At 32.4% G+C, this 22,718-nt stretch overlaps 1 protein-coding gene across 17 annotated transcripts in view; it reads left to right on the top strand.

Moving 5' to 3' along the window:
* Positions 1 to 22,718, top strand: part of LOC145259755 (bromodomain adjacent to zinc finger domain protein 2B-like) — a 401,536-nt gene that overhangs the window by 226,788 nt on the left and 152,030 nt on the right. For all 17 annotated transcript variants that reach the window (XM_080117486.1, XM_080117484.1, XM_080117483.1 and 14 more), the window contains 8 exons: positions 6,180 to 6,416; positions 10,650 to 10,829; positions 13,639 to 13,753; positions 13,975 to 14,130; positions 16,254 to 16,435; positions 18,738 to 18,839; positions 19,697 to 19,829; positions 20,959 to 21,051. In XM_080117486.1, coding sequence (XP_079973612.1) covers positions 6,180 to 6,416; positions 10,650 to 10,829; positions 13,639 to 13,753; positions 13,975 to 14,130; positions 16,254 to 16,435; positions 18,738 to 18,839; positions 19,697 to 19,829; positions 20,959 to 21,051 — 1,198 coding nt within the window. The remainder of the gene's footprint in view (positions 1 to 6,179; positions 6,417 to 10,649; positions 10,830 to 13,638; positions 13,754 to 13,974; positions 14,131 to 16,253; positions 16,436 to 18,737; positions 18,840 to 19,696; positions 19,830 to 20,958; positions 21,052 to 22,718) is intronic.

Raw genomic sequence — 22,718 nt, 5'->3', positions numbered from 1 at the left:
AGTACCACTTTGGAGTAGGGGGCTACTATCGGGGACATAATTTGCGAGGGCATTATGAAGGGAGATGAATGGCAAGATGTCTGTTCACATTACACTTGAACTTCTGCATATCAGTACAGTTGGGAAAGCAGAATCCCGGAAGGGAGTTCCAAAGACTTGCAGTTCTGTGGAAAAAACTATTGGAGTAAAAGGCTTTCTTACACCTAGAGATCTCTACTGTAAAGGGGTGGGACTTAGTTGCTTGTCGGGTTTATCGGGGGTAGTCACGTCGAGAAGGTACAAGTGTATGTAGTTCGTCAGAGCATTCACCATTAAAGTACTTGTAGAACAGGCAGAGGGATGCAACATATCGTCGATGGGACAGAGGCTGAAGCTTAGATGACAGTTCAGGAACTATCAGGTTGGCAACTCTCTTTTGAACCCTGTCCAGGAGTGAGAGACAAGCAGCAGATGCACCAGCCCAAATGTGACAACAGTACTCCATACATGGGCGAATGGTGACTTTGTAGAGGTACAGGATACTTTCAGGCGTAAGTAATTTTCTAGAGACCCCAACTTCTTTGCAGCAGCTTTGGCAATGCTCTCACTGTATCTATTCCAGTTCATGTTCCCTGTAAATGTTAGGCCAAGGAGTTTAAAAGAAGTACTTTCAGGCAATGTGTTCTTGGTGGTAGAGAAGGTTTCTTGTAGTTATTCATATATATATATATATATACACACACACACCCACACCCCGGTAATAATCAAGACAAATGCAATGGTATAGTTAACAAAAACTAAGTATGTTGCAGAAGTACACGTCATGATTCTGAGACCATAGCTGTCATGAATCACAGTATTTACTTTTTCATTGCAGAAAGATGTGACAAAAGGTTGGAAAGAGGAGTCCTGTCACCTTTTAAAAATTGTCTGGGCAACCTTGTCGACATTCCCCGTTTGGAGTGCTTCAGACAGTAAATAATACACTTTTTCCATCTCAAAGAGAGGAGTCGAAGCCTGGGAGGATTAACCTCCTAGAACGCACACCTCAGCCTGACTGAAATGTTCCAATTTCGGTAGGTCTGATTAAGATTGGAAACTCAACTGGCATAGGTCTGTAATTGCGGTCAAGTGACAAATAAATGCCACAAAAGCGCTGCTATATTCAGATGTAACTGTGTTTGTCTCTGGGTTAGTCCATTTATTCCTGAGATAGGTAGGTTAGCTTATCCCATAACAGTAATAAGATATAGATAATAGTGCCTGAGAGCATATTGAAAAGAATTTTTAAATTTTTTTTTATTGACAAAAAGCCAATATTTGTGCCCGGTTTTTGCTGAAGATAAAAAAAAAACTGGAAAAACAACTTTTAATTTTACATGCAAAACCGTTACGTGTACCATGGCAAAATAATCTGGCTGCGTTGTTTTTTTGCATCAGCCCTTTTCGGTAATTTTATGTCATTTTATTCATAGTTAAGTGGTGGTGGTGGTGGAGGAGGTGAAATATGGGGTTCATACATTTTTCTTCAGATGCATTTTTGCAGATTTGAGAATCTTGTTGAATTTCTGTAGAGATTTTCAAACTGAATCTACTATTTAATCCGGGGAGGGGGGTAGATTGTTCTCGTTCTATCAGCCATGGTGTCGGGAAATTGTTACTTAGAAATGATTACTAATTAACGCCTTTAACCATTGCGCCACGTGTAGACTAAGAATAACCTAACACTTAGCACTTGTACCTAGTCATAGCCGATGGAGCAAGAACAATCTACCTCTGTGGATTAAACCTGCATTTAATTCAAAATTCAGTACGGGTTGTGGAAAGATGAACCTGAAGGCTGGTTAGTTCTCTCGCATTGCAAGAACTTCAACACCAGGGTTGGAAAATCGGATTGGGAAGTCAGCACCTCCGAGGACGGGCACTGTGACCTGCAAAAAGTGCCTGGGAAGCCTCGTTGGCATTCCTCAATGAGGGTGTTTCAGGCGATTAGCAATAAACTAACCCTTTTCAAAGAGAGAAAGCAAAGCCTGGGAGGGTGAACCTCCTAGAACTGCACAGAACTAAACTTCCCAACCTCACAAAATCAACAGGGATCAGATCATTAGAGGAATGGTCGAATCTCTGTTGATTTTTGGAGCCAAGGATAAAAATCCCTAAGGGAGGGAGAGACTAGCGGTAGATGCACCAGTTCAAATGTGACAACAATACACCATGCATGGACGAATGGTGGCTTTAATTAATGACATTGTGTGACCACTTCTCCTGTGTACGCACATATTTTTATCATCTTCTATTAATTTTTTTATTGAAAGAAAATATGCAATCGATTAAAGTACTAAAACTCGTTATATTTTACTGGTTACCTTACCTTTGAAAAAAAGCAACCTCAAATTATATATATATATATATATATATATATATATATATATATATATATATATATACACGCACACATACATAAGAAAAGACAAAAGGAATAAATAAATTAAACATGAATAAATTATGAAAAAAAATGATAGATTTACTGGTTTCATTTAGATTAATGAATGAAACTGGTAAATCTCTCGTTTTTGATGATTTCTTCATGTGTAATTTATTTCTTCTTTTTGTCATTTTCATACATCTTGCTCTCATGCCGTTTTATGATTTACGAGGTGCCTTCAATAAGTTTTGATAATTTTTTTGTCCGGCCACTTTTATTGATAGTACGCACATGAAACTCTAGTTCCCTTCGAAGTAATCTCCTCCGGTTGCAATGCACTTGTTGTACCGTTCCAACAACTTCTGGAAGCCACATGGAAGTCCTCCTGTGTAAGCACGTCAGTAACCCTCGTAACAGCCTCTTTCATCTCCTCAATTGTCTCATAACAACAACCTCTAAGGTTTTCCTTGAGCTTAGGGAATAACCCAAAGTCACAGGGAGCAAGGTCTGGACTATAGGGAGGGTGAGGAATTGTCTTTTTTTCCCATGACAATGTCTTTCTTTCTGATCTTCCCTGAGCACACTTGGGACAAACTTTGCGCAAATCTTCTGCATCTTCAGTTCCTCGCGAACAATTGTGTGTACAGTTCCCACACTGACACCAAACTGCGCACTTATTGTCTTTATAGACACACGACGATCCTCATCCATGAAATTCTTTATTTGGCCAATCAACTCTGGTGTTCTTACTTACTCCTCCCACACCTCTCATCATCCCTCCCAGACTCCCTGCCTTCTTTGAATCTCTTATGCCATACAAAAACTAATGCTCGATTCATGCAAGATGGTCCAAAAACGGTCTGGGTTAGCACTGTAGAGAACGCACCGAGAAAGTTATTTTTTTATACATAATTTTTATATATAATTTTTAATTTTTTTATATATTTTTAATTTTTTATAAAATTATTTTTTTATATATTTTTAATTTTTTATAAAATTATTTTTTTATATGTAATATTTAATTTTTTATAAAATTATTTTTTTATATGTGATATTTAATTTTTTATAAAATTATTTTTTATATATAATTTTTAATTTTTTATAAAATTATTTTTTTATATATAATTTTTAATTTTTTATAAAATTATTTTTTTATATATAATTTTTAATGTTTTATAAAATTATTTTTATATATAATTTTTAATGTTTTATAAAATTATTTTTTATATATAATTTTTAATTTTTTATAAAATTATTTTTTATATATAATTTTTAATGTTTTATAAAATTATTTTTTATATATAATTTTTAATTTTTTATAAAATTATTTTTTATATATAATTTTTAATTTTTTATAAAATTATTTTTTATATATAATTTTTAATTTTTTATAAAATTATTTTTTATATATAATTTTTAATTTTTTATAATATTATTTTTTATATATAATTTTTAATTTTTTATAAAATTATTTTTTATATATAATTTTTAATTTTTTATAAAATTATTTTTTATATATAATTTTTAATTTTTTATAAAATTATTTTTATATATAATTTTTAATTTTTTATAAAATTATTTTTATATATAATTTTTAATAAAATTATTTTTTATATATAATTTTTAATTTTTAATAAAATTATTTTTTTTATATATAATTTTTAATTTTTTATAAAATTATTTTTTTTATATATAATTTTTAATTTTTTATAAAATTATTTTTTTTATATATAATTTTTAATTTTTTATAAAATTATTTTTTTTATATATAATTTTTAATTTTTTATAAAATTATTTTTTTATATATAATTTTTAATTTTTTATAAAATTGTTTATATATAATTTTTAATTTTTTATAAAATTATTTTTAATATATAATTTTTAATTTTTTATAAAATTATTTTTTATATATAATGGCTTGAATTTAAGTTTAAAATGAAAAAGTCAAATATCATGCTTTAATTATGCTTCAAACAGAAACATTCATTTAGAAAGCGTCCTCATTATATTAAAGAATCTATGGCTGATTTTATATGTCTGGCCTTTTGGCTAGAATGGTGATAAAACTTCTAAAATGCACTTGCTGTATAAGATTTTTACTTGGATCAAAATCTCCTGCTCCTTCTTTCAGCAGAATTGGTATTTATTGAAGACATTCAGATACAAAACCTATTAAAAACACTGCCAAGCACATAAAGTACCTTTTTGTGAAATTTCATGAAAATCAGCCCAGCCATTTTCAAGTCTATAGAGAACGAACTCGTAGACAAAGTTCCTTTTATATAATAGTAACTAGCCTGGGTGCCTGACGTTGCCCGGGTGTTTGGAGGTGTGTGTTGAGCAAAAATTAAAAAAAAAAAGTGGTAGTAGGCAGACAGGCTCAAACCTGTACCGCGAAGAAGGAAAAGAACATTTAAAAAAAACAAAAAAAAAAACGTTGCGTCCAGTGCCAAACCGGAAGTGGCGAAGGTTTAAATTAAGGCTAGTCAATCGAAAAGAGGGGATGACTTTCAAAAATATCGTGGTGAAGGAATTAACGTTTTTAACCAATTTTTTTATATTTGTCGTCTGAAAGGCCGAGCTTCAAAACGATACAGACCCACACACGCACACAAAGTTCCTTTTATATCTCATAGTAGAGATAGCAATAATATTAAAAAAAAGCTCAAAAAAACATGTGAATCTGTGCAGAATTTTGAACAGAACCATCTATTTAATCCAGCTTGTTCTTTATATTTTGAGTGCAAATAACGCTCAAGATGAGAATGATAGTCTGAAAAGTCCAAATGATACAGAATAATCAATCCACATCTCAAAAAATTCAGAAACATAAAATTGTTCTGTTTCTTGAATTAATTTTAACTATCCTGGGACGGGTATTCTTCCAGTTTCATATAACAGTATAATAACAACGGAACTTTCATATGCGGAAATCCATGTGTGATAATTCCCAAGCTTTTGCAGGCAGGAAATCATTTGAACTGTGTGACCTCTGCTTGTCACTCAAATCTGTTGAAACGACCGAAAATGAAAATATGCCCTTGATGTTAGGTGACACTTCGTTGTTGTACATTTTCACTTGTCGACATTAGCTTTCGATGGAGAAGAATCTGCTGATTAGACTTTTTTCTTTTTTCATTTGAATATAGAAAAAAAAATGTACAACAAAGGAAACAATTTTTTTTTTTTTTTAAATCTGAATATATCTAATAAATAAAGTAAAGCCAGTCGGTTCCATAATGATTTTTCTTTCCTTCTGTGAGACTATTGACCAAAGTTTGAGGAATTAAAAAAAAAAAAAAAAAAAAATAGAGATGGGGGAAATAAGTTTATCAGCAGAACCAAGGTATAGGAAGTTGTTCACCAAGGCACACAAAAGAAGGCTGAAATAGGATTGTTAATCAAGATTTGGCAGTAACGGAAACAAAAAGACCAAACAGTAGAGGTTAATATGTTTAGAGTTTATTTGCAGGCAGTTTTCGGAGTATCAATAAGTTTTGCAATAATTGAAGACAGTTGTGAGTTTGACACAGTCGATGACATTAAATAACCCTGAAATGGGTGGACATACCACAAAACAAAACAACCAAACCAAACCAAACACTATGAAAAATTTTTTAAAGATATATAGACCTTGAAGCATAAAAACTTTTTCCAAATGAACACCCGTAATAGTTAACATTTAAATATACTTTTTTCACATCTGATTTGCTAAAGAATAACCTTAACCTTGTCGTTTTTTTGTTTTTTTTTTGCTCATTCTCTCTTTTTTCAGGAAAAGAATGCGTCACCTAGAACTTCACCAACTTTGAAGAAAAGCTCTGCCACCCTAAACCCTGAGCACCAAATTGATGGTACAAAGAAAAGACTGATTGCTGACCAAATACGGCAAAAAATGCGAACAATCATGACGCCGCTGCAGACACCAATTTACAAACCTGAGAAATATCGTCCCCGGGGCAAAGGACGGCCGGTCAAGAGTCCGCAAGCACTCCCTACTCATATTGGAATGGTCAGTTGATGTTTTCGTTTTGGTTAATTAATCTTCTGCTTGCGTTAAAAGAGAAAGATATCGGTGTGTTAAACAACGAAGAAGAAATTTTGGTACAAGTCCAAAGTGCAACGTAATAGAAAAAAAATACAGAAAATTTTTTCTGATGTATGTACCCGCCATGAAATGAAAATGCCATATTCCAAAAATCACATAAATTGACCAATTTTTTTTTTTTTTTTTTAACTAAAAAATAAAATTTTATAAGAAAGTGAGACATTGTACCTATTTACTATGCCTCCCCACGGGACAGAGTTAGACACCAGGGTCGTTTTTTAACGTGGAGAAAAGGTACAAAAATAAAAATTGTCTCAGTCGTGAAGGATTTCTCCTCAACCGAAAGAGAACAAGAAATAGAAGTGCAGCATCTGAAGAACAGATACTACACTTTGATCTTGTCCTGAAGGCCAAACAAAGTGAGACATTGTATGTTGATCTGTCATGTTTAATAAAAAAAAAAAGGGAGACAACTCAATTCAAACTACAAAGATCAAAATCAAAAACATGAAGGAAAAAATAAATAGGCTAGTTAGAATCAAATATGAGGGTCGTTCTAAAAGAAGCCTAATTTTTTTTTAAGTTTGAGCTACGAAGACTGGAATAGTACTATTAAAATGAGTGACCCTTTATGTTCCAGAATTTATTTTTCACTCTAATTTTGATGCTTATCCATGACTGGTTGTTTAGAGTCTCACACCATCAATACCTGCTACAGAGAGATGAAACTTTCAGATCATATATGCATGAATTCTGTCATCATAACAATGCAATTTACAATCCTGTCTGATCCATTCTGGTGGAAAAAAAAAATAGGAGGCATTACTTTTGAAACCTCTCTCGTATATGTACTTATTCTGAATTTATTTTTTGTATTTAGCATAATTATGCGTTCTTACTACTAGTGCACAACCCTTGTATATAAAAAATCACATAGTGGGAAGATAAAACAAAAAAAATGGATTAGTTTAAATTAGCGATAGGATGATTCCGATATTTCCCTTGATTCCAATACAATTACCGATTCAATTTTGATAAAATTACTAAATATTTATCTATTTTAAAAAATTTTATTTATTTTTTTTACTTTTTATTTTTTAAAATTTTCAAATCGGCTTCAAAACCCATGTAGTTGCGTATATTTTCACAAATGCAAAAATACACTTGTGGGGTTTGATCTATAGATTTCAGTTTTAAAATCAATAAATTTTTATTTCATCATTGATATGAATCATGGCAAATTACAAACTAAAATAAAGAAATAAAATTGCATCGGAAGAGAAAAATATAATTCCTAAGATCATTCTTAGACATTTATGCTGACTGCACTATCATCGATGGCAACATATCAAAGGCTGTAAATGACTAAGTTCTCTGAGTCTCTCTCCTCTGATTTTGAGCATGTCATACAATGGGGAAAAAAGTGGCTGGTTACTTTTAATGCATCTAAAACCAAACTTCTATCTTTACATCATCAATGCTCTGATCTCCATCTGGCATCAATTGAAATGAATGGCTCTCATGTTGCGGAGGCTCCATGTTTTTACAAGCTTCTGAGCTTGATATTTACTCCTGATCTGAAATGAAACACGTACATCAAAATCTGTTGCCAAGGTTGCTGGAAAAATACCGGAATCCTTCTATTGCTTCAGTAGATATCTCGCTGCTGATGCAATTCTCTACCAGTATAAGAGCCAAGTACGTTCAAAGATGAAGTACTGTTGCCACATCTGGGCAGGAGCTGCTAAAAGCAGCTTGGAGTTCAAAATAGACTTCGTAGCCTAGTGGAGGATGCCCTTTTCTCTTCCCTGCAACCTCTTTCCCCCAGAAGAGACGTGAGCTTGTCTCTGTTTTATTGTTATTTTCATAGCAAGTGCTCGTCTGAGCTTCAAACTATGGTATTGCCTCGCTAAACTTTCACAAAAAACACTCGTCTAGTTAAAACCACTATGAATAATTTTATCCACTTTTTATCTGTGCCTAAACCTAAATGTAGATTTAAAAAATTGTTTTTTTATTACATTTTCACCCCAAACAAGGCAAATTGCCACTTTGGTGTAGGGGGCTACTATCAGGGGCAACAACTACTGGGGTACTATGTAGGGATTTGGGCAGCAAGATGTCGGTTCACGTTACACTTGAACTTCTGCACATCAGTACTGTTGGGGAAGCAGGGACCTTGAATAGAATTCCAAAGTCTAGCGGTTCTGGGGAAGAAACTATTGGAGTAGAAAGATCTTTTACATCTAGGGATCTCTACAGTGTGGGGGTGGGATTTAGCAGTCTGTCGGGTTTGTCGAGGGTGTTCACGTCATGGGGGCACAAGTGATTGCAGTTCGTTAGAGCATTCACCATTAAAATACTTGTAGAACAGGCAGAGGGATGCAACATTTCGTTGATGGGACAGAGACTGAAGCTTAGATGCCAGTTCAAGGCCTATCAGATTGGCGACTCTTTTGAACCTTGTCAAGGAGCGAGAGATTAGTAGCAGATGCACCAGCCCAAATGTGACAGCAATACTCCATACATGGGCGAACGGCGGCCTTATAGAGGTACAGGATACTTTCGGGTGTTAGTAGTTTTCTAGCACGGTAGAGAGAGCTCACCTTTCTTGCAGCGGCCCTGGCAATGCCTTCAATGTAATTGTTCCAATTCATGTTTCCTGTGAACGTTAGGCCAAGGAGTTTGAAAGACGTACTCTCAGATAAAGAGTCGTTGGCCATTGCTTTAGGTGGTAGAGAGGGTTTCTTGTAATTATTGAATGAAACTAGTTTAGTCTTGGCGGCATTGAACGTGACCATCCATTTTTGTCCCCATTCCACTACAGATTGGAGGTCTTCCTCTAGTGTTTCTGCCATTTCTTTAGAAATGTGTTCATTCGTCTTCCTGTCGTGCCTGCCATAGAGTGTAGTGTCATCAGCATATATACCCATCTCAGAGGCAATTTTGTCGGGGAGGCCATTTATGAATATCAGGAACAATAGAGGTCCAAGGATAGAACCCTGGGGCACTCCCGCATTTATATCATATTGTTTAAGATGTACGACCGTCGAGGACAACCTGGATTTTTCTCTTATCTAAGAAGATTCCATGAACAAAGCTTCTTTCTGAGAACTGCACACCTGTAGAACTCTTTCATTTCCCTGCTTTCCAGCTGACTTCAAAAAAAAAAAAAATGCTCGTTAACCCTTGTATTCGAGTGGCCTCCTGGCCTTGATGTGGTGATGCCCATTAAAAAAAAAAATTTTTTTTTTCAATATTCTATGTGTAAAAGTGTATAATTGTGTTGATACTGAACATTGGGTGTGTTAAATAACGCAGAAGATATTTTGGTACAAGTTGAGAGTTCAACCTAATAAAAAAAAAATTAAATGAAAATATACAAAAAAATGAATTTTTTTTAAAAGCAAAAAAGGAAATCAGTTGCCAGGCAGAACAAATTATAGGAAATGTAGTTAGTAGAAATGGGGGGGAGGGGTCACAAAGGTACAGAAGGGCATCTGAAATAGGATTGTTAATCAAGGTGTGGAGTAACATGGACAAAAAATTGAACAATGCTGGTTGATATATTTAAAGTTCATTTACGGACAGTTTTAGGGTGAAAGTAAATTTTACGGCAGTTTATGACAATTTATTAACAGTTTTAGTTTGGGACAGTGGAAGGTAGGTTATGGCCTGAACCCAATCAGAAGAGCTCAGTGAGGAAGAGCCGATACAAGGAAATGAATTGATCAACTAACTGACGAACATGACTTTGACAGAAAACTAAGATAAGGCCGTTAGCATTCAGAGAGTTGATGGTGTCACACACGCACCCAGAGTGCAACTTTTATTTGCAGAATGTGTCAGAGTTTGTGTTGTCTGTGAGTTTTCTTTTGCGTTGTTGCCATGGCTAGAAATAGAAGATGAAAAAGAAGCCTATGGAAACGGCATTAGAGACGGCAAAATTGTTGTCAAATAGGGGAGCACGTGGTTGCACAACTGTATTTATTACATTCTTTTATTTTCTGAAAAGAGTTGTGTTTGAAGGCTACATCAATTCGGTTCATAGGACACGAGTTAGCATGCTAACTCATGTCCTATGAACCGAATTGATATAACCTTCAAACACAACCCTTTTCACACTATGCGCAATGCTTCAAGCAAACTAAAGTATCCTTCTCGTTCATTTTCTTTCTTTTCTTATTTTTTCAACAGGAAAGTTTTGATTCTGAAAGCGTCGGTGGTCTAAATGCTGATGACCAACCTTTACCATTGGTTAAAAAACCCGCTCATCAATCAAGTCGGGTGGAATCTCCGCCTACAACCTACACGCCACTCAACCTAAAGACCACTCCTACTCCTCTCCCTTCTGAAGTTCAGACGAAAAAATTTGAGGTATTTTATTACATTTCTATATCCCATGTATATACTTTTCAAACTAGAATGAATTGATTTTAAAAAATTAGATTTTTTCAATGTAACTTTAACACACACCACATTGTTTTGTTTTTTCTGAATAATTTTTTTATATAAATTATAAAAGAACAGATATAAATTCACTTGCACATTTTTTGAAAATTAAAAAATAAAAACTATAATAAAAAACTTAGTCTCCTCTCAGCATGACTTTTTTTTTTTAAATATTTGGAAAGGAAATAGTTTTAATGATTTTTAACTAAAGAGCGACTATAAACGGAGGTAATTTTTTCTCATTAATGTTTGCTATGATTATTTCTTTCTTTCTTTTTTTTTTGTAACACTGGACGTATGAACAAGTAAATTAATATTTAGATAAAAAGTGTGCATTTCTCTAAAACTAATTAAACACAGATCAAGTAGATGATATTGTTCAAAAAAATTAAATCTAAAGTAAATAAGTGTATTTCAATAAGTTTATGGAGGACCTTGTTTTGAGTTCTAGTTTTTTTGGGTGAGATCTTTTGAGATGGCCGGTTTTAAAGAAGCATTTTTAAGGAAAAGCTTTAGATAATGCTCAGGTGTGAAAAATGTTTAAACTAAATAAAGCAAACAGATCACAAAAAAGTGTTTTAAAAATGGAAATCTACATAGACAAGAAAACATAGAATATATTATATTTTGAGTTCATTACAGAACAAAGAGGAATTCATTAGCTGAGATATTGAAGAAGTCCCAATTGATCATTCAAGAACTGCAGAGTATCCATAGATCTTAAAAATCGTAATCAGAACTTCCCAAATCAATTCTACAAATTACATTGAAAAGTTATTAACTTTTATGGTTGAATTAATTCACTCAGTTGTAAATAAATGAATATAACGGCATAAATAAAGTGGGAATTGATTTAAACACGCCTTGTACATATTAGTTTAGTATCTCAGTAGATGCCAGATACCTCCAGATTGCAACTGTCGATTGATTACATTCAGTATGCCACCATCTGTCTTAGAGAGTGGAGGATTTCGTTTGTTGTCATAAACATTTTTTTCAAGCACTGGATAATAATCAAGGTAAGTTTATGAAATGCAAAATTTCTCAGTGATAGTTTAACTATTGAACTTCATAATTTTTTTCCAGTTTGAAGACAATCATAGTATCATTACCCTTTAAACTAAAATTAACATATTTTTTAATCATCTACATCATAATTTAGGTCATAAAATTAACAATAAATATTTTTTAATCATCTACATCATAATTTAGGTCATAAAATTAACAATAAATATTTTTTAATCATCTACATAATTTAGGTCATAAAATTTACAATATTTTTTAATCATCTACATCATAATTTAGGTCATAACGTTGTTAATAAAAATCCATGTTCATTTTCTTCTCGTAGAAAATTCAATGAGAAATGTCAGAAGTATTAAAATAAGTTTGCGTTTTTGTTCAGCAGACGACAGTATGAAAGAGTTAAGGAGTTGTCATGAATGAAAAACCATTCTTGAAATAAAAAATGTACTTCCAGCCAAGAAATATGACCTCAAAAAATTCAGTTTGAGAAACTTTTCTAAGCGAAGACTTAATCCAGTCATGATCAGCAGAATCTTATTCTCTCATATCAAGACAGAAAATTATCACTGAAGAATTCAGAGATTCAGTATATTGATTGGTTTGTTATATCATCACCATGGTTATAAAAAGAATCGTCCAAATCTTTGTAGTTATACCCTTCTTTAATATGCCAAAAATATTGTCGTCTGTGTGCTCATGTGAGGTGAGAAATACTCTTAAGCCCAACAGAGGTGAGGGAAGCTGACATAAACTAGATGCAAACTCTGTCATGGATTTTGGCTCAGATTGTTTATCAAAGGAAAATTCTGGCTATTTCTATGCACTCAGAGTGGATCAAAATGGCAAATTTTGTAAATTCAAATACTCATTTGATCGGCTCAAAATATCTTCATTAATTCAGAGAAGTTTATGCACAGATATGTCAACCACTCTGTTTTAATGATGACGTCATCGTTGATGGACATCCATCCAATATCACCCAGTCTTGACACCACCTTCTGAAAGCTTTTATTTATTTTTTTTTTTTTAATTTTTCATTGGTACCCATAAATTTTAGCTCCCAGATAAGATTTCAGCCAGATTGGAGTAAGAGAATCCAATTTTAATAAATAGGATTTTTTTTTTTTTTTTTACTAGGGGATCACCTCTTATCAAGGTCCAAAGGCCACTCGAGGATAAAGGTAATGAGTGGCAGGTGAGACTACATCATGATGATCAGTAATGGTGGAAGATATGTAGAATTTGATTATTTAAACGGACGGCTCAACAAGAATTTAGATGTGAAAACTTCCATGTTATAGGGATGGATACATTTATGGCCTAAATGGATAATTTTTAGTTTCAGAAATGAAGATTTTCAAAAACAGCCGATGTCTTGCCCACATACACTCCTAACTGATTTCTAGCTGAAATTGGAGATAAATCTTGCTTTTGAACCAAATTTTATGAAGTATCCACAAGAAAAAATTTTTGGTAATGGTAATTTTTGAATGTGGCATGAGTGATGTCATCAGTAATACGGGACAAGTAAAATTGACTGAGTTTTAAAAGTGATATAGGTTTACTTAAATTTTTACATTAAAAAAAAAAAAAAAAAAATGGATACTTTATTCTGAATTCTTCTTACACAATCACACTCCATAAAAAAAAATTACATGTATTGATTTTTTTTTTTTTTTTTTTTTTTTTTTTTTTTTTTTTTTTTTAGAATGGTGATGAAAAAGATGGAAGAATTTCCTCGAATGGTCAGCAGAATGAAACAGCCACCGCCGCCGCCAGTTCTAATAGTAGCAGTTCAGAGTCTGACTCTGAATCGGGATCAGGTGAGTTAAAAACAAAAGGAAAAAAAAACAACTTTGAACTTAATTTTCTTTCTCGCTTGAACCATGGTAAGCATGAGTCAAATACAACTTTGAGCTTTTTCTGAATTTGAGTGGTTTGGCGTGAAACAACTCACAATGGTTGATATGCCATAAAACACCAATAAACCAACTAAGCTAATAACTTTATATAAGACGTAAAATTTTTTTTTTTCTTTTTACAGAAAGTGACAGCTCCGATGGGACGGACAGTGAATCTGAGACCAACAGTTTAGAATCAGATGATGATGAGCTATTAACTCGTGACAGTGAAACGAGTGTAACTTCTTTGTCAACTGGTGATAAACGCTCGGCTGATACTAGCGGAACTGGCTCAGACAGTATGTAGTCTCCTTTTCTTTTTTTGTATACTTTGATTATAAATATTGTATGTGTGTGCGTGTGTATGCATATATATATATAACTACTAAATTTACTCACATAAAATTACTATACAAAAGTATAGATTTATGCGTAAACTTTTAAGTATTTACTTCAAAAGTGCTCAATACATAGGTAGAGCTAGTTAGTAATTTATAAAATATATATGGCGATTAAGCTACACTGAATATTCTGCGTTTCATCCACTCTAGGACTCTTCAGGCTTATTCAGTGTAGCTTAATCGCCATTTATATTTTATAAACCACTATATATATATATATATATATATATATATATATAATTCATTCCAGGTTAATATTTTCCAGAGGTAAAGCAACCAATAAAGATTTAACGAGGTTAATACAAGAGTGCTCAATACCGAAGTAGAGCAAAATATACTTTCTATTTGTTTTACATCAGCATTGATATATAAGTACACATTCATGAGCATGTTTCGGTGAGCCAGTAACTCGAGACCTCTTCAGTCTAAGCTTTTGTATAAGCAACATCACCTAAAGAGGTCTCCAGTTGCTAGTAACTGGTTGACTGAAACATGCTAGAACGATTTTATATAGTAGCAGCAGTGAATGCGTGCAAGCTGTGAGTGCCCCGTGTGAGAGAGAGGGGTGCTCAGTTCTGTTGTGATGTCTAGGTCAAGTAGGGGGTGAGAGGGGGTTAGAGTTACGACAGGTATTTGAGTGTGGTTTTGCTGCATTGGTATGTGTATATACATATATATATATATATGTCAACAAGGTTACCTATTGAAACAATAAATCTTGATGCAGGAAGAAACTCAAACGCTAACAATGTACTCTCTCTTCAAATGCAACATCAATATAGTCCGCCTCTTAGAAGTCAGACTTCCTGCTATAGGCTGTCATCAAATGAAGGTCTCTCAATGTGATGACTCGTATCATCAGCTCTACCATAGTTATCAGACTGATACCATTGATCTTTATGGAGCTTTTTCAGTCTTAGTGATCGCCTTGCTCATTGCCTGCAATCCAATCACCCTGCCGTTGAGCACGTATCGACTTAAAAAATTCAGTCTTCAATGTTGACATTATTGCCATCTATGTTTTCACACTTAAGAATGGCGATCTGAAAAGAAATCGAAAAGGCTGAATTTATGTACATGCACGTTTATTTTTACAAAGTTTTTCGAAGACGAACACAAAAGAGGAACATGGTACACAATATTATATACAAGTTTATGCACAGACAGTTATTAAAAATGCATAAGTAAATATCACATTTCAGTTGTATTTTTCTGGGAGTCTTTGCAACTGATATCAATAGAGTCTAGATGACTACAACCACTAAGATACCTGATATCAGGGTTTGTAAAAGCCATATAAAGTTTGACTGTGTCTGATGGCTTTAAACGCTAAGCCAGAAGAGACTGAGAGAGCCTTATTTTGAATTCCACGCATGCATGGAACAAATTTTTTTAGTTTCTGGAAAGGAAAACCTATTTCTTTAATGTTACCCAGAATAATCCAAGGGAGATCATTCAGATAATACTGTGGTAAAAATATTTTCTTTGAATTTCTCAATTTATTTGAACTTTTGAACCCCATCTTCCATTTTGAATCTCTTTTGATCCACTTTTTCTCCCCTTTTAAGCCACATTATTTTTTATTTTAATTATATTTTTCAGCTTTCCTTTGAACCACGTTCCCTCCTCTGTTGAATCACATTTTTTCTTCGTTTGAATCACCCCCCCCCCCCATTTCAACCAGCTTCTTTTTTTTTTTTTTTAACTCCTTTTGAAGTGCATTCCTCTTCCCTTCATTTGAACCAATTTTTCCTCTTTTATTTGAACTATCCCCTGTTTGAACAATTTTCTTTTCTTTCATTTGAACCACTTTTTCCTCCCTTCATTTAAACTTTTATTTCTATTTTAAACCACTTTTTCATTTTGAACCACTTTTTCATTTTAAGCTACTTTTTGTCTTTTGAACCACTTAACATTTATTTTATTTTTATTTTTAACAGTCATTTTATGGCTAAGCTATCAAATTCTAATTTGACAGAAAATCTTTTTTTGAATAAATTGACATTTTATTGCCATTATAGCTCCAACCCCAGTGAAGAAGAAGCGGAGAGTGATTGATGAGAAGGAGTTACGGATTCCTTTAGAACATAGTTGGCAACGACAGACCAAAATCCGAGGTATCGGCAAGCGTGGAATTGTGGGAGACGTTCTTTATCATGCTCCTTGTGGTAAAAAATTGCGCACTTATCCTGATGTCATGAAGGTAAAAAAAAAACATTTCATTTTCTTTATGCACCTTTTATTTCGGTAAAACTAACATCAAGTGTTCTTAATATGCTATTTCTTGTATTCAGTTTTATATTTGGTCTTCCTTGAAGGTCCCTGTTGCTCAACATATGCTCCACTTGAGTTATTGTACCATTTACTAGTGTATAGATCTATTGGAATTGGAAAAATTTCAGTTAAATTTCTGATTCCAAAAACGATTCTTTTAATTCTCTTAATTTTCTTTTAATTTTGGTATTTATAAAATATTTGATTTCAAACTATGTTTAAATCTAAAAAAACAATATATAATATAACAAGTTATTGTAAAAATGTAAAGGTAAAATAGCTAAAGTAAAAATGGCACATAAAAATGGCACAAGTGGATAAATAGGAAAAAAAAAAAATGGCACAAGTGGATAAATATACATGAAAAATTTAAAAGTTCTGCACAAGTACCATTTGTTGAATTAATGGCAGTTTCATTCATCTTATGTCGCCTTAATTTAGTTATGTTTCTGTTATAGCCAATATATAAGGGATATCTCATATTCTTCCATTTAATTCAAGATATCAGGAAGATCTTTAATGACTTCATAAGGGATGACAGCATTCAATAAAATAGTTCATAGGCAATCCATTACCGGAAAGGTCATGAGTCATCAAATATAGAATGGGAACCTTATTAAATGAAATATTATTGGTCCCCCTTATCCGTCTGCACTTTTCTCAATAGATACGCATTGGAATTTTTTGAAATTTTGCACAAACATAAAACATGATATGAGTAAAAAAGTAACACAAAGGATTTTCCAGGAACACTCAGGTTGTCCCCCCCTCCCCCCCCAAAAAAAAAGTGCCTTTCGGGTTAAAATGGCTAAAATTGACACTTTTGTGCTTATAAAAAAAAATTGATGCCTTGCATTTTTATAAAACTTTCTGAAAAGTTGTAACTAACTGATTTCTATATAATTTTGTTCGTCTATACTTTGCGATAACTCTTGGGTGTGCCCCGGGGACTCTTTTAAAATAAAAAACATTCCATTTTTAGGATTATTTTACCATATTTGTCCTAAATTTTTTGCGTATGTCTATTTAGCAGTTTTGCATGGTGCTGAACTCAAATTTAAATATGTTAAGGCCTTGAGGAATTTGGGGTTAAATGGTGTGGGGTGCAAATGATGGACTTAGTCATTTCTTTTTTTGCATGATGTAGAACTCAAATTAACATATGTTAAGGCCTAAAACTGCACCGTTTGTTCATTTTCACTTGGATTTGATGTCCCCTGGGGACTTTTGGGGCTAAATGGGAAAGAGGAGCAAATGCTGAACTTAGTCATTTTTTTATGCCTCATCCACTGTGCACTCACGGGGGACCACGCATGCTTCACTTGTTCAAAAAAAATAAATTCAGGTAACTTGATAATATATATTTTCCTCTTAATTTTTTCGTTCATTTAATTAAAAAAATTAAACGTGAATATTACGAGGATAGTTACATAAGTAAAGCCTCCTATTTTTTTTTTTTAACATAAAACGTTAAAGAGCTATGAAGTACTCTGCTTTTGATGCACATCCATGATAGAGGTTGCTTTCTTAGTCTCACACTGTCAATATCTGCAACAGAGATATGAAACTTACAGATCACATTTGCTTTAAAAAGACTCTCTCTGCCCCGACCTCACACTGGTCATAGCCAGCCATTCGTTGCCTTCAACTTTATACATCCACCTTCCCTGACATGCACTTTGCTTCTCCCTCGACCATTTGGAGTATTTTCCTCTCCTTTTCCTATGACGTAAGCTCATGCACACCTGCTAATTTGTATACGTGCTTTAACGGCTGCTGCTGCTAATATTTTCGCTAGCAATCTATCCTTTGACTTCTGCTGATATTTTCACATGTGCCCACACACGCTCTATATTACACAAGACCAACAGTTTGGTTTTTCAACAGCCCCCACCCCCAATCTATTGTCTTCGCTGCAGCAGAGGATCTATACATCTCTGCTCCTGTATAGTAACCTTCCAGAATATCCAGAGAGCTAACAGGTGCTACACTTTGCACAAAGGGGATGTGGGACTGTGCAAAGGCAGGGACATTCATCTCCCGAAAGTATTATACATTTGTATTTTTTATTTTAATTTTTTATTCATTTTTTTTTTTTTAATAGTTTTAACTTTTTATTTTATTTTATTTTTTTGAAAAGTCTAAATTTTTTATTTATTTTATTTTTTTTAAGAGTTTAAATGGCTTTTTTTATTTTCACCCTTTATCTTTTCATCCTTTTTCTTTTCCAGTATTTGGAGAAAAATGGCATCACAGATTTGTGTAAAGAGAATTTCTCTTTTAGCACGAAAGCTCCAATTGGCGAGTTCCTTGAAATGAGACCAGGAGAAAATGTAAGTTGAATATCGAAAATTTATTTAAAAAAAAAAAAAAAAAAAGTACCAGGAATTTTATTAGTATATCCATATTCTGAAGTGTGAGTTAAGGATATGCGTTGCATGGAGAGAAAGGATATGAGAATGATATGATACATGTGTAGTATGTTTCTTAAAAACAAGCTTAGAATTGATGATCCTAGAGGAAGGTTAAATCTGGACAAAATGTAGAATATTTTGATCATCACTTTGGTCTTTTCTACACGGAAATTTCCATGTCATTGACTGTTGAGATCTTGTCTGTTCTTTCCTCTTGTTACGTTCGTGTAAGTTCGTTGATTTTTGTCAGCAAAATGGAAGTTTAATTTCCAGTTTTTGTTGCTTAATTTTACTGTTACACACCATGTCATTGGATCATTTTATGTTTAAAAATAGCAAAAAAAGAAACAAATTTTTTTTTAAATTGTTATAATCTTTCATGGCTGTGAACTTTGGTCAAAATCAGCCCTTTTCCTCTTTTTTCCTCTTTTTTCTCTTTTTTTTCTTTTCCTCTTTTTTTCTCTTTTTTCCTCTTTTTTTTCCTCATTTTTCTCTTAAAAAAAAAAAATAACGTATAAGAATGTATACAATTAAAAATGATAAAAATATACAGAATTAGTCTTTATCTGCACTTTTAATAACAAACGTCAAAAAATAAGTTTTTATTTTATTGGAAATTTTATGAGAAATATGTTTATAAAATTATAAAAATAAAACCATTTTTTTTTTAAATTTTAAAAGTAAAACATTTTTATTTGAATTGAAGCCTCATCACCATGACATCCTTGTAAATATTGCTCAGCATAAATGTTTCCTTTTTTTTTTTTTGTTCCTAGAATTACGTGTTATTGTCTGAACATGAGGTATTTGACAGATACACGCAGGTCCAATTCAACCGCAGTCGGAGACGCAGGCATCTCGACCCTGAAGCAGCAGCGTTACGAAAGAAGAAAAAAGAAGAAAAAGAAGGTAATTTGGGGTCGAATTGTATAACAAAGGAAGCTACTGACCTGTATACAAATGACCAAGCCGTGGCGCGAGCGTGACGTCACAAAAATGATCAAGCCGTGGTGCGAGCGTGACGTCACAAAAATGATCCATCCGTGGCGCGAGCGTGATGTCACAAAAATAAATGGATCTACAGACATTGGGATCGGAGGACGAAAAAACCAGGGGAGAAAGTGCATGTCAGCACGAAAGGCACTCTAAACAAGATTCAAGACTTGTTAATCCTCCGAACATTTGCAAGGTTGTTGGACAACCGTTAACTGTTGAACAAATTACATACATATAGCTGCAGACTAAAAAAAAACAGAGAGGGAAAGGCAAGAATCTGAGCATAGTCTGTTGGTTTTGCAAATACGTGTCAGAGGCTTTGTGTTGAAACTATCGGCAATACATACCCACACAATAAATTTTTTTTTGTTTGTTTCTTTGCGATACTTTGATACACAATTTTGAGTCCGTGTTAAAATGTAAAAAACATGTTACAGTTGAAATTCATAATTGCTTAATTCTATAAAATCCTATAAAGTGTATGTATGTATATATATATATATATATATATATATATATACATATATACCTAGTTTTGTAGAAATGCAGATGAGTTAAGGTTCTTGTCCAGGATTCCCCCGTATTAAAAAACAAAACAAAAATGTCTTATTCCAAAAATCAGGTGAATTGATCAAGTAGTTTCATTTTTAATTAAGAAAATAAGATTTTATAAGTAAGAAAAAAGAGACTGTATCGCATAGTCATCTTGAAAAGACAAGGTCAGATAACTCTACAAGAATTCAAACTCGTGAGATCAGCCTAGTAATGCCTACGATTTCCCATAAGTCAATTAAAATAGTATACAAATTATTTTCTTTATAAAACTAAAACTACTTGATTAATTTACATGATTTTTGGAATATTATATTTTCTTTCTGTATTTTTTTTTTTTTTAAATAGGAATTCTGAACAAGAACTAAAGACAGTTAAGCATTCTTAATTTTAGTAATTTTGTAGGAAATCTTCAATATTAAAGCATAAACCAGTTTTGTGCATTGATGTAAAAATGTTGTTGATTTGATTTTGTGGTTTTTATTTGTAGAAGCCGTACGACAAGCAGCGGAGTTGAAAATGCAAAGAAAAATGGAACGTCAAAAAGAGAAAGAAATGGTCCAAAATGAGAAAAAAATTAGAGGTAGAAACAATTTATTTTATTTATTTATTTTTTCCATTTTTTTTTTTCATTTTGTTTTATTTTTTTTTTAAGCGAAGATTAATTTTATTCATTTTATTTTCCAAGTTTTTATTAATTTCTTTTCTAAATTTTACTTTTTACATTTGTTTTCTGTTTTCCTTTATTTCGTTTTTAAAATAAACATTTTTTTCGATTTTGTATTTTTCTCTCCGTTTCCAATCTTTTCACTTATTATTTTATACGTTTGTTCCCTCTTCTTTTCCCTCTTTTCCCCCCTCTTTTTCCCCCTCTTTTTTCTCTTTTTTTTCTTTTTTTTTTCCTTTTTTCTCTTTTTCCCTCTTTTCCCCCTTCCCCCCTCTTTCCCCCCCTTCCCGCCTCTTTTCCCCCCTTCCCTCCTCTTTTTTCCTACCCCTTTTTTCCTATTCCCCCTCTCTTTTCCCCCCTCTTCCCCCCTCTTTTTTCCCCCTATTTCTTCCCCTCTTTCTTTCCCCTCCTTTTTTTCTCTTTTTCACTCTTTTTTCCTTTTTTTCCCTCTATTTTTCTCTTCCATTCATTTTCCAATTTATTTTCTCTTTATTTTATCTATTTTTTTTTTATTTTCTTAAATACCCTGTATAAAATAAATTTTCATTAAAATACAATTTATTTCTAGTGAATAGAATTAATAATTAATGTTCTAAGGAATTCAATTTAATTCCTTGATAAATAAGTTTTGTATTTTTAATTTCATTTCTTCAGTCATAAATCAAAATTCATATGAAATAAAAATCCTTAAATGTTTTTCTGATTTTAATTGTTAGGTGCTTATTCATATCGGTACTTATAGCGATAAACAAAAATGAAAAAAATAAAAACCTTTTATTTTGTCATGGAATGAAAATTTTATATTCTAAAAATCACAAAAATTAATCAAGTATTTTTAAAAATTTATTTATGAAAAACAAATTTGCTGTTTTTACCAATAAGTGACAGATGAAGCCATGCTTTTCTAGAGAACGTTATAAAGGGAGGTAATCGGTTATTATTTTGACGGTTTCCACATGTATTAGTTGTCTGCCCTTGTCCACCGATTTGTTTGATGCTTTTTTTCACCCTCATCGAAATAGTAAAAAAATTTATTTTTTTTTAATAAAGAAAAAAAAAAAATACTTTATCAAATTCTGTGATTTTTTTGGAATTTTTCATCTTTGTCCCATGACTAGTACATACATCATACAACATGTCTGTATTTTTTAAAATTCTAAATGCCAATCTGAATAAGTACCGTTTTTATTTTATTTTTGTGGTTTAAGAAACTTAATTTAAGAATATTTGTTTTTTTTGTCTTTTTTTAAACGTTTTGTTTTGAGGATGTGTGAAGTTGGAAAAAAAAATTGATTGAAAAATCAAATTATGGAAGTAAAAAAAAAAAATTGATTGAAAAATCAAATTGTGGAAGTAAAAAAAAAAAAAAATTGAAAAATCAAATTGTGGAAGTAAAAAAAAAAAATTGATTGAAAAATCAAATTGTGGAAGTAAAAAAAAAAAAAAATTGATTAAAAAATCAAATTGTGGAAGTAAAAAAAAAAAAATTGATTGAAAAATCAAATTGTGGAAGTAAAAAAAAAAATGATTGAAAAATCAAATTGTGGAAGTAAAAAAAAAAAAATTAACTCATAATTTCTGGT

This window comes from Euprymna scolopes, chromosome 35, assembly GCF_053919585.1.
Source record: "Euprymna scolopes isolate OS-2025 chromosome 35, ASM5391958v1, whole genome shotgun sequence".
NCBI lineage: Eukaryota > Metazoa > Mollusca > Cephalopoda > Sepiida > Sepiolidae > Euprymna > Euprymna scolopes.
The sequence above is the reverse complement of the archived record's forward strand: the minus strand, read 5'-3'. Positions and strand labels throughout refer to the sequence as shown.